Source organism: Rhinichthys klamathensis, unplaced genomic scaffold, assembly GCF_029890125.1.
Source record: "Rhinichthys klamathensis goyatoka isolate OS25496 unplaced genomic scaffold, OSU_Roscu_1.1 h1tg000127l_1, whole genome shotgun sequence".
Taxonomy (NCBI): Eukaryota; Metazoa; Chordata; class Actinopteri; order Cypriniformes; family Leuciscidae; genus Rhinichthys; species Rhinichthys klamathensis.
This window is the reverse complement of record NW_026606664.1, coordinates 4,586,152-4,599,291: the sequence shown is the minus strand read 5'-3', so window position 1 is coordinate 4,599,291 and position 13,140 is coordinate 4,586,152. Positions and strand designations below refer to the sequence as shown.

Sequence of the window (13,140 nt, the reverse complement as noted above, 5' to 3'; positions counted from 1 at the left end):
AAGAAGCTGCATTACTGGGAGTCCCTCACACAACCGGTTCGCCCCTTGTGCTCCCCTTAGATGCTTATGTATACACTTCATGTGCCCGCTCTGCCGGCCTCATATTACATTCACTCCACGTTAAAAATCCCCCGGTATCCCCCCGGGATTCATGAGTGGATTCATAGCGCGCACGGCGTTGACCAGGTGTTCCCACAGCGTAAGCTAGCTTACGCAATACGAGAGAACCTCTCGTAAGAGAACGAATCGGTTACCTAACGTAACCTCGGTTCTCTCTAGATGAGGGAACGAGTATTGCGTTCCCGGCCGTGCTTGCGCTACTAGCGTTTCGCTTCACGCTGAAATAAATCAACATATAAGCCTGGGAGAGACTGTTATATACACCATAGCCACGCCCATTCTGGCGGGCCATGATGCAATGAGCGCGCGGGCGCTTCTCATTAGCAGCGGGTTCAGCCCCGCTCTCCCATAGGCTTAAGCAGTTCTCTCTGAGCGAACCAATGAGCTGCTAGCTAGCCTGCTCAAGGTCTGCCGCAGAGGAACTGCGTTGTCAATGGATACAAATTATGAAATAATTTTTTGGCTTCAAACTCTCAGCAAAGATGAATCTTTCCCGCAGCGTAAGCTAGCTTACGCAATACTCGTTCCCTCATCTAGAGAGAACCGAGGTTACGTTAGGTAACCGATTCGTTTTGTGTTGTCTAGGGAACCAGGACTCCAGGATTTTTCGAGAAAGTTGCATCTGCACAGCCTTTCCTGCTCTGTGAAACAACTATGCACTGAACTTTACTGTTAGCAACTGACACAACTGATCCACTCATATCTTGCAACTGTTTTTCATCTGCTGAATGTTGTTGACTCAAGCACTGCTGTACTGTTGCAAAGTCGAAGGTACTGAATCAACTTCACTGACACAGGACTTACATTCACTGACATGTACAGGACTTGAAGTAATACAGAGATACAGACCATTTGATGAGCAGCTTTCACATAATTCTGATGACAGAAATGCCTATATTTTGCCTTCATCGTTTAATTTATTTAGTTAACCTATGATGTAAAGGGGCTTGTTCGTTAATAAAAAAACTAGTTTGTTAAAACAACTGTTTGCATTTTGCCTTTATTTTTAAAGGCACACTGTGGAACTTTTCAACCTTTATAATATATTACCAAAACCCATTGAGATGGTACATCGACTTACAATAGGTTGAATGACACGTCTGCCGAAGCCTGAAGGTGTCTGTATCGCTTTTCCTAGCACTATGTAACTTCGGGGTTCGGGTAGGAACCCGAGCACAAAAAGAACTACAAAATTCGACCGCTTTACTTCCTCAGATTCTGACGTGAGAGCTCAACTCGTGTTTGATTGCCGTCTGTATGTTTTGTCATGGCCGAACCAACAGCTACAAGGAAGAAGGCAAAGGTTTTGTCAGAGGACACAAAAAAAAAAGAAAAAGGCATAGTGACAAATGAAAAGCCAGGACGAGGATCACCATTGGTCCAGCGCTCGCTCGCTGGCGTGAGCTACAGGAGGAGGAGGGGTGCCCGACCGATGCTAACGCTTGCCTGCACACAAATGCCGTTTCCAAGGTGACACAGATAAATCATATAAGCAGTGTAGTATTTTCTGGTATTCCGGCCACAGCCGATGGTGTTATGAGTGTAATAAAATGCCCACAGCCCATTGTTCATTTCTACACACAAACACAGCCCGCCACAGTGCAGGGCTCGAACAAATAAAATCGACTCATGTCAAATGTACATTAAATGTAGTGAACGTTCCCACGACTCAGTGCCCACAAACACTACACACAACATGTCCCACGGTTTCTGTAAAACGAAACCAACACACATAAGTTACAGTCAGCTCAGGCCGACGGTGTTTTTAGTGTAGTAAATGTGCCCGGCCCGCCGTCCCGCGCCCACATTCACTCACAGACATGTTAGCACTAAGCCGCTCGCTCTCTCTCAGCAGACTGCTATAAGGGAATCGAGCGCGGCCAGGCTGCCCGCCTCAAACACTGCAAGCACACACAATCTAAAGACACGGGAAGCTGACCCACTGTCTATGGGCGGACCGGTTGACTGTTTGTTGACTTTTGCGACAGTGCTGCGGAGCTTGTGGCCTCTAGGGACGCTAGACGTGAAAGTTACAGGTCGAGCGCCACTAGTGGCCAAAAGTTCCGCAGTGTGCCTTTAACTTTACAATGAACAGAATTCTGGATTGAACTTTCTGGATTGTTTTGATGTGCATTCAATGTTATCAATAGGTTTATTTCATTAAGTACATTTCATTAATAAAAACTTTTCTACATGTTTATTTCATCATTATTAGTTTATCACACACACAAATTAATAATACAAAAAAAAAGTATGACTCCCTCCATTTTGAAGTTAAAATAACACTTTTGAAAGTGTGAAATATGCACATTACTCACGGAATATATTATAACACTAAGTCATATATACACTTCAGGAGTGTTAAATTTGACTCAAATATACACTGGCTTTTTTGCTGTGTGTTGTATTGTGGTCGCCTGAACTGCCTTCAGTTTAGATACAGTATAAGTAGACTCGCTCCCTCAGTCAAAATCAAGGGGTCAAGGTTCTATCCAAATAAATTTTCCTCGCCCACTTGTCAAAGTTTAAAACACTTCAAAATCATGCCATGGATTCACCTGAGAGGAAGTGCTTAGGGAAACTCACGAGTGTAGGTCTAAAAGTGGAGTTAAACACAGCCTCAGTTGACGATGAAAGACGCGCATTCAAAGTACACTCCTTGTGCAGCACCGAATGAGCCAATAAGCATTTCTAGACGGGTTATTGAACCAAAGAAACAGTTTGAAAAGAACATAAAGAACTGAATGAGGTTATCCTTTGACAATTAGAACCATCTCATTTGGTTGTTTTTGAGTCGGACATGACCGAGAAGCTGACTTTCACCTCGGCTGGACACATTTGGACATATGCTCATTCAGTGCTGCACAAGAACTTTGCATTCAACTTCAGATGTGCATCTTCTGCCCTCAACTTAAAGGATAATTCCGGTTTTTAACACTTTTAGTCTATTTTCTAGTTTGTTTTGGATGAACTAGAGTGGTGGACTTAGACATGTTGACGATGGGTCCTGTCTCGACTTTTTGACTATTTTAGAATCGCCTCTGACCGCTTCAGAGTGGATGTCTATGGGCATGCTCAAACATGTCCTTAAAACAACCCTTAACGTTAGTTTTCAAAACTGTGCAACTCACCGAGTGGTTAGTGGTGTTCGTTGATGATTAAAAACAAATATATCGGCGCAATGTATGCTTTCAATCCGTGTTATTTGCTATAGTGGAACTATTTTTTCAGATACCTCACAACCGCGTATAAACTTCCGCTCGATATTTGAGTCTGAAGCATTAGCACACTCCCGACCACTTGATGGTGACAACCACTTTGCCGCAGTTGCTCAGCTCACGCTAGCCTTCTGAGAGACGGAGAACCGAGCGAAAAGACTACAACCAAATGTAAACAGACCCCTTTCCGTTTCCGGTAGCGCAGTAATATCAATGAGCACTGAGTCCTCCAGCAGACATCAATACGATTAAAAAAAAATGGCAAATAAAACACGACAGAAACTGTATTTCGCTACGCAACTTGTTTTGGAACATCAACGAACACCACTAACCACTCGGTGAGTTGCACAGTTTTGAAAACGAACGTTAAGGGTTGTTTTAAGGACATGTTTGAGCATGCCCATAGACATCCACTCTGAAGCGCTCAGAGACGATTCTAAAATAGTCAAAAAGTCGAGACAGGACCCATCGTCAAAATTTCTAAGTCCACCACTCTAGTTCATCCAAAACAAACTAGAAAATAGACTCAAAGTGTTAAATACCGGAATTATCCTTTAATATTCATTTGAAAAGAACGATTTGTTCAAGAATGGAAAAGCACAGGAGCTAACAGGGTACAATATCATGTACAAGTCCCGTGAAACACGAGTCACAACACTCCACAGAAGAGCTCAAAGCCTTGAAGGTACAAAATGGAATGGTTCTTTAAAAAAGAAAAAGTTTTATCTCTCGTTTGCTTCACCGGACACGTTCTATTCAGTTTTCGATTTGCTGCGTAACGTGAACAAATGTAATAAAATGTTGGCACAGTCGCATTTATCTGTTTTGGAGAAAACTGAATGCACATTTTAGTGGCACTTACTGGACATTTCACTTTGAAACTGACACAAAACGTACAAGAAGCAACATTATATTTAGTAGAAATGTCGCCCCATGCACAATATTTCCACGAGACATATTTTAAAATAAAAACACAACTGAAATCCACATGTTAGAAGAACATGTTTTAGAGATTTATTAACAAAAGGAGTTATGGGGATATAGGGAAGTATATGGAATAAAAATCAATGACGACTGCATCTCTAACAAGTTGAAATAGGCTACAGCACTTCAGAAAAGCTTGCGCTGTCCGTAAGGTGCAGAAAAACCACACATCCTGTTATAGAATGATAACCATCTTTCACACAGACAGAGAGAAGAAATGGGACAGTCTAAACATCTCAAAAGCAGCTGTTTTAAAAAGAATGTGTTAACTTATATCCACTGTATGCAAAATTATGAAAACTTTACATCCAACAACAGAGTTGCTAATGGTTTTACGGGACAACAGGCCTTGCAACTGCTGTAAAAATTGTGAAGACGTTTTCTGAGGTCTGAACAGGGTGACATAATATTTTGGCTATTGTGATACGTGAAAATGCCTCCACTAGATCCACATGAAACAAATTACTGAACAAAAGTGAGACATCTCAATTTGAACTTCAGCATTTCTATTTAATTATTTCAAGAACATATATCAAGAGCATAGAAACTTAACATCCGTACTGTTTCATTATCTTTTAAAAGTGGCATGTATTGGCATTAGCATCTTGCGGTGCGTGTGTAGCCCTAGGCACGCATGAGAAAAGCTTGCTCTGTACAGTGCAGTAAAACACACATCCTGTTATTACAAAGAAACAAGACGACATACATCTAAACAGAAATGAAAGTTGTACCTTGGCGAAAGTTTAAATCTATGTCCATTTATGAGTGTTTACAACCTTAAACAGTTGTTTGACATGTTGTATTTAGGCAGACGGGTGCTGCTCTTCCACTTCTGAGCTGCTGGGAGATGTTTGTTGTGTTGGTTTATCATGTTTATTCAGTTGCTCCAAAGTTCTGCTCTTACAGTCTCTATAAATGACGGCAGCCATGACGGAAACACAGAGGACTGACAGTAGAGCTAAAGCTGAAAGCTAAAAAAACAAACAAACAAACAAACAAACAACCATACATTGATAAGATGGAATAACACTGATATTCATCAAACATGCCTTCTTTTCCATTTTGTTTTTTGTTATTGTTTTTTGCAATTAATAGATTTAAACCATATACAACTTACATTCAACTTTCAACCTGTTATATAGATCATTTAATCTTTAGCTATTATAATATTGGCAATTATTAGGAAATGTAATTAAAATCGTCTTCTATTACATTGAAAAGGGTTTCTCAAATCCAGTCCTGAGGGCCACTGTTCTGCAGTTTAGCTCCAACCCTGGTCAAACACACCTGAACAAGCTAGTCAGGTTCTACAGAGTCACAGGTAGGCGAGTTTGATCAGGGTTGGAGCTACTGTAAACCCTGCAGGGGGAAGTGGCCCTACAGGACCGAATTAGAGGAACCCTGATATAGAACGTTAGAATGTTGGTCATCATGATCATTCGCATACTGAACAGTAGTCTTCTTTCTTACGTTTAAATGACATATTAAATTACAAAAGTTACATTAACATTCTTTTGTATGAGCTGGTATTTCCTTCGGAAACTGCAAATTAATCTAAAAACCTACAGTGATTTTAATTAGTTTAGTTGATGTGTAAAGGTTTGTTTAATAAAACAATTAAAAACTGTACAGTACACTCACCCTTGAGTAGAAAATGAGTTTTTCGGTCAGTTCTAGCAGGTCTGTTGCGTTCACTCCAGTGGGTTTGCACCATTTTATCTGGAGTTCTTCATTCAGCACGTAATCTCCTTCCCAGTGTGCCATGCCACAAGCGACATATTTACCCTCAAACAACAACAGAAAGACCCACAATGAAGGTGGAATCAGACAAAACAAAAAAAGCTCTGCTAGGTTCTTCGATTTACGTCTGCAAGGCCTTCGAATGAACATCATCACAGCCAGAGCCAGAAGAGAAGGTCCAAGAAAGACGAAACTGATCAGTGTCACGTTAAGACCCGGGGTACATGGGCACGAAAATTCCCGATCCATTAAGAATTCCAATCCGATTACTAGCACAGTAAATGGAAAAGTGCCAAATCCAGGAGGTTTTTTTAGTGTTTTTTCCAGATTGTTCGCAAATTGCTCTGGCAGCGACATCTTCCAATGTAAATCCAGTCACTTTTATGAGGGTTTCCACATCACTTACCTTCTGTTCTATGGAAAATGCATCCGCTTCTCCTGAAATGTAAATTATAGCCTAGTGGAGCAAACCAGTCAAACAAGGAAGATAACATCAATAATTTTACATGCAAAATAAATAAGCCATTGTTCAGTTTGCAAATAGCCTGAGTTAAGAATTTTTTTTTTTTTTTCATAGTTCTTGGTCCAAAATCACATTAGGTGTATCTATTATATTCCAATGACTAAATTACTTCATTTCCCTTTATACAATAGCAACCTGTATGATTGCGGAGTGCAATATCAAGCTATTTAATTTCATAATTAAAAAACACTTCAGTTGCAGCTCAAAGTGAAGACGGACCAATAACATACATCATTTTGTATAAAAGGTCTACATTTAATACGTTTCCAGAAAATACAAGCAAACCGGACGTACAAATCAACTATAAAATTATAAAACTTTTTTTTCCTCCTCCTATAGTTGTGTACATTTGCACAGAGAATGTGTTTTTTCATCAAACATGTCATTACAAGAGTCCCACGCATGTCGTTTCACAACCAGTGAGTGAAGGTGAGTGACATAAAATATTTTTTTTAGTCCTTGTAAGTGCTGAAAGATATGTTTTGCAATATGCAAATGAAATATAACATGTTTTCAAGTTCTAGTACAGTTGCAAAAAAACAAAAACATTGTGGGTTGGTTTCACTTTCGGTTTTGACTGCATATTTGAAGCATCTGGTCAACTTAAAGAGAAACATCAATGAGAAATATCAAAAATAAAATCTGTGATGAGCATATGATGCATTTATTAAATAGGTGTCTCTTTTTTCTAATACTGCTAAATGTAAGAGGCAACTTGGGAATATCTAGGCATTGGTGACCGTACCACCAACAGGAAAACATATACATAGTGAGTATGTAAATAAACCTATATAAAATTCTCTTTAAATGTGTATAAAGCCTTTTGAGATTGAGCAGCTGTTTCGTTTCATTTTTTCGTATTTGTGTAGTGCATTTACAAAGTCACAAAGCAAAGAAAAACACTGCATTTGTCATTTATAAAAAGACATTTTGGTTGAAACTGAAAAAAAAAGTTGTAAAAAGTAAATTGGCACATATATGTGGGATACAACGTGAGATGATTTAACCTGACTGGACATAAAAAGTTCTTTGTTTTATACATTTTATACAGATCTATATAAAAACAAAGCAGAAAAAGCTAGGCTACGCCGCCGTTTCTCGAATCGTCGTGTCCAGTCTCTTTGGGAGTAAATCGCGTCTCATGTCGAGGTGGATGACTGGCTTTCGACAGTGCTGTCCGTCATGGTACATCTTTGAGTAGATGGGGTTTGAGTAGTTCATGGCCTGTGAATACACAATTATGTTTTAGTTTGGTTTATATTTACTTAATAAACTAAGGGTGTGTTCACACTTGAAGTTCAGTTGTCTTGGTTCTTTTGGAAAATAATGTGTACATATGATGATTTTTACCAGCTGACAACTCATGAAGAGCTTTTAAAATGTGTAATGGAGTCAAAACAGCGGCAGGAATCCCTCCGTCACACACAAACTAAGATTTGCTGTGAGGAGATGCTGTTTCTGACGCCTGTACCGAACTGTGATGGGAAACATCGCGACTAAAAACAATTATGCTTGAGCTTGATATTTCATTTGAACCGCACCAGAGTTCATGTGGAAGTTGACGAAGACCCATCTTTTCAGGGGTCTCGGTCCGCTTGTTTGGTGTTCACCAGGGTTCAAATGGCAGCGTTCACACTTATTCAAACAGAGCAATCGCACCAGTTTGTTTTAATCCAACCAAACCAGCCAAGTGTGAACACACCCTAAAATGCTTCATTTAATGTAGTTTTAAATGATAATGGGAGTCCACCTGTCCTGGAATGAGCTCCTTTGGAACGTTCTGGATAGGTAAAGTGTGTGCAGTCAAAGGGCGGGCAGGGGGCAAATTACGTTGGTCGCTTGACTTCACACACCAGCCCTGAAAAACAACATCCAATTTAAATGGAATGCACCAAAACACTGTACACATTAACAAACTTGTGAATAACGGAGAAGGAGAGGGCACACAAGTGAATAACGGAGAAGGAGAGGACGCAGGCGTTGTTTGTTCGCCGCTTTTCCGCCCGTTATCTTTAATTGTGCTTACATATATTTTGTGCTTGAGCTATTTTTACGAGCTTTGTGCAGTAGTTTGTTTTTAAACAAAGGTGCGCACTTTTTTATACCAGTGGGAAACTAGGTAGCTAGACACCTACCTGTTTCAGACGGCTTCCAGCTCACTATGGCGTTCAGATATTCCAGCTCGCAACTCCGACGACTTAACTTCGCAACCACACCTGGATTTAACATCCCCATCATTAAAGAACTTGGACTTATTCGCCGTCCTCGTTACATTCATAGAGGCTCCGGTCGAAAATTCGTCTTTCATGAACAGCCAAGCTGCTCTGCTACAAACATCCCATCTCTCTGGTCATCCGTCACATGTATGACGCGTCATCAGAGTACCGTCGCGCCAGCTACCATCAATACTGGAAATATCGCGAGACCTCTGCACTCCAGTATGGGATCCTCGCATTTTCGGCTGGATACATTTCGTGGAGTGGATTCCAGTTTGCGTGGAGTAGATGTTAATGTTTTGCGACCCATACAAAGATTCACCCCACAGTCATTGGTCAAAATCGAACTTTTCAACACTCAATCCATCAATAATAAATCCACACTGATTGAAGAACACATCAGGGAGAAAGGACTTGACTTCATGTGTCTGACGGAAACCTGGCATCAGCCAGAGGTTTACTCTGCCCTAAATGAAGCCTGTCCCCCCGGCTACAGTTATTTGGAGGCAGCTCGCCGCACTGGCCGCGGTGGTGGCCTAGCTGTCATTCACCGACAGGATCTAGAGCTGTCCCCCATTGTACTGCCTGCAACATCTTCCTGCGAGTGTCTTGCATTTACATGTAAGCCCCCCTTTCCAATGACTGTTCTCCTTATCTACCGGCCCCCTAAACTCAACTCTACTTTCATCCCGGAAATGTCTGATCTCCTTACAACACTCTGTACGACCTATGCAAATACAATAATCCTGGGAGATATAAATATTCATGTCGATGCCCCCTCATGTCATCCCGCTGCTGAATTCCTTCAGCTTCTAGACTCCCTCGATTTACAACAACATGTTGATGTCCCCACACATTCCAGGGGACACACACTCGATTTGGTCATCTCTAACTCCGCCCTCATTAGCAATCTACATGTTTATGATCTCGGTGTTTCAGATCACAAGGTTGTGTCAATGGAGCTGCCCTTTCCTTCACCCCACACCAAACCAAGGCGGCAGATCCATTATAGAAAGCTGAAAAACATCAATGCAGATGCCCTGGCCCAGGACCTTCAACATCTCTCCTCCGGATTTACTGACTTCGTTTCTGTAGCTGACTCCGTGGATTTCTACAATCAGTCCCTGAGCAGTCTTCTGGACCTCCACGCCCCCTTAATGTCCAGGTCAGTCTCATTCATGCGCTCTGCACCCTGGTACACCTCTGAGCTGCGAAAGATGAAGGCGGCTGGGCGTGTCCTTGAGCGGCGGCAAAAGGTCTCTGGACTGACTGTTCATAAACAGGCATACAGGGAGCAAAAGAGGGTATATGCAGAAGCTCTGAGGGACGCACGGTCCAGGTTTTATTCCACTATCATCAATAACAGCCCTGGTAACTCCAAACAACTTTTTTCAACAATAAACCACCTTCTTAAACCCCCCTTACTCTCCCACCCTGAGACCACCGAAGAGAGGTGTAACATGCACATTACTTTTTTCAAAAAAAAAGTTAATAACATCCGCTCCCACCTCTCCGCCACTGCTGTCCTGCCCCTCCCAACTGCCGACCCACCGTTTGAGATTGTCCAGCCCCTCTGTTCTTTCTCTGATGCAACACAGGAAGAAGTGGAGGATGTCATTAAAAAAATGAAGCCATCCACCTGTGCCCTGGACCCTTTCCCTTCAGCCCTGCTGAAGGCCAACATCTCTGCCATTTCTCCATTTATCACAAAGATCATAAACCACTCCCTCCTGGTTGGTCATATCCCATCAACATTAAAGACTGCTGTCATCAGACCTCTATTAAAAAAACCCACTCTGGATCCAGAAGTTCTCTCCAACTACAGGCCAATTTCCAATCTTCCATTCCTATCAAAGGTTCTGGAAAAAACAGTTGCAGCTCAACTCCATGTTCATCTTAAACACAATAACTTATTTGAAAAGTTTCAGTCTGGTTTCCGCCCTGGCCATAGCACAGAAACAGCCTTGGTCAGGATCACCAATGACCTCTTGATGGCAGCTGATACTGGTTCTCCCTCTCTACTCGTCCTACTAGACCTAACAGCTGCTTTTGATACAGTAGACCATAACATCCTTCTTCACCGCCTGCAATACACCATTGGACTCTCAGGAAATGTTCACAACTGGTTTAACTCATACCTGAATGGCAGAACTGAGCATGTCGCCCTGGGCAACGCCAAATCAGACACTCATAATGTCACCTGCGGTGTCCCACAGGGCTCTGTGCTGGGCCCCACACTCTTCTCCATTTACATGCTGCCTCTTGGCAAAGTCATTAGCAGACATGGTATATCATTCCATTGTTATGCTGATGACACACAGCTGTATCTCAGGACAACCCCCACTTCTTCTGCTCCCTTGCCAGCATCCACACTGAACACCTGCCTGGAGGAGATAGATGCGTGGATGAAGCTCAATTTCCTACAGCTAAATAGTTCCAAAACGGAAGCAATCTTAATTGGCACACCACATCAGCTCCGCTTTTCCTCCATCAGCAGTATCACTTTTTCGGGCCAAAACATCGCACTTTCCACATCTGTCACCAATTTGGGTGTTAAAATGGACTCTCAACTCACCTTTGACACCCACATCAAACACCTCTGTAAGACATCATTTTATCATCTCAAGAACATTGCCAAACTCCGTCCAACACTTAACCTGGCAGATGCAGAGAAGCTCGTCCATGCCTTTGTGTCCTCCAGGCTGGACTATTGTAATGCACTCCTCATCGGGATCTCTGGCAAAAGCATTCAAAGACTACAATACATCCAGAACAGTGCTGCCAGGATCCTGATGAGGGTGCGCAAGCATGATCACATCACGCCCATCCTAAAATCTCTTCACTGGCTCCCTGTCCCACTCAGAATTGAATATAAGGTCTCCCTCCTCACCCACCAGTGCATTCATGGACATGCCCCCCTTTACCTACAGGAACTCCTCCAACACCAGAGCTCCTCACGCACTCTCCGGTCTGCAAATACAAACACCCTTTATGTCCCCAGAACCAAGCTCTGTAGCATGGGTGGTAGGGCCTTTTCATCGGCTGCTCCGAGGCTGTGGAATGCCCTCCCTGACCACTTGAGGGCCCCACAGACTACAGATGTTTTTAAACAAAACCTAAAAACGTATCTTTTTAAAAAAGCTTTTAAATAAATGTATTTTTAGAGACCCCCCCCCCCCCTACTCCTTTAAACTTATTATTGATTTTGAGTTTTTAATTATATTACTATATGCTCTGTAGCACTTTGAGATTGCTAAAATGTAAAGTGCAATACAAATAAAATTTATTATTATTATTATTATTATTAACTTATAGATTAAAATAATACATTTGGGGAATGCAACCTAAATGACATATAAAGCAAGAGTTTTGTCATGATTCTGCCATCATGTTATTGATTATTCTTAGTCTTGTGGCAGGATCATGACAGAACCAATGTTTTGTGTACAAGCGCATGGCCAATTGTTTGGCCATGTGCTTGTGTTGTCTCGTCTTGTAACCCCGCCCCCTTGTTATCCGTGTTTAGTCATGATTGCCTTGTCAGCGTCACCTGTTCCCCTCGTTAGTTTCTTGGTATTTAATCCCCTTGTGTTTGCTGTCTTGTGTCGGTTCATTGCCTAACGTATGCTGTCGAATCTGTCTATGTTGCTATACCTTGCCATTTCTTACCCGTGAGTACTTAGTGTAGAGTCTTGTCTTTGTGAACGTTTATTTGAAGTATTGTCAGTTTATTGTACAGTCATTGTCTAGTCTAGTCTGCCATCCATTCCTTGTCCTAGTCGTGTTTTGCCCCCTCGTGGGCTTTGTTTTCCTGTTTTGTTCCAATAAACCCCCTGTTCGTTGCACTCTGTCTGTTTTGGGTTCATCTCCTTTCGTCCACGTAACAAGTTTAAAGCTAAAATTGCTACTCTGGTTAGAATACTTTTTTGCTTTTGCGCACTTCATTGATTTGAGGTGAAGAAACAAGACTAAATTAGAGAGAACAAAGAAAATATTCTGTTTTACTAAACCAAGCAAAACCAAAGAAGTTTAGAGTTTAGATTGCCACCTTTTTACACCACCTTGAATGTTTCAGCACATATTTTCAAACACCGAATCCGAAATTTCAACGCAATCGCAATTCGTAACTGTTTTACGTTTGGGCTAATTGGTGGCTCATTCGTACCTTTTCGTAGGATTTGCTTCTGCCCCAGTAGCGGTTGGGTTTAGGGGAATTTTTCTTCTTCTAAAAATCATACATTTTCATACAATGTTTATGTCTAAGTTTTCCCATGAGATTGGGTTGGAAATTTAAAATCAAATAACAAGTAACTATCATGTTACTTGTTATTTGATCTTT

The 13,140-nt window shown here is 41.7% G+C and overlaps 2 protein-coding genes across 5 annotated transcripts in view; both read right to left on the bottom strand.

The window, feature by feature from the left end:
• Positions 1–5,125: 5,125 nt before the first annotated feature.
• LOC130089378 (uncharacterized) lies at positions 5,126–6,588 on the bottom strand. The gene is made up of 2 exons (XM_056256675.1): positions 5,964–6,588; positions 5,126–5,293 (listed from the first exon to the last, which is right to left on the bottom strand). Exons 1-2 carry the CDS (start codon positions 6,417–6,419, stop codon positions 5,126–5,128), a joined length of 624 nt encoding a protein of 207 aa, XP_056112650.1. The 5' UTR covers positions 6,420–6,588.
• Positions 6,589–6,816: 228 nt separating this feature from the next.
• Positions 6,817–13,140, bottom strand: part of lrp1ba (low density lipoprotein receptor-related protein 1Ba) — a 320,154-nt gene continuing 313,830 nt past the window's right edge. For all 4 annotated transcript variants that reach the window (XM_056256617.1, XM_056256618.1, XM_056256619.1 and 1 more), the window contains 2 exons: positions 8,336–8,443; positions 6,817–7,809 (listed from right to left, as the gene is read on the bottom strand). In XM_056256617.1, coding sequence (XP_056112592.1) covers positions 7,669–7,809; positions 8,336–8,443 — 249 coding nt within the window. In that variant the 3' untranslated portion in view covers positions 6,817–7,668. The remainder of the gene's footprint in view (positions 7,810–8,335; positions 8,444–13,140) is intronic.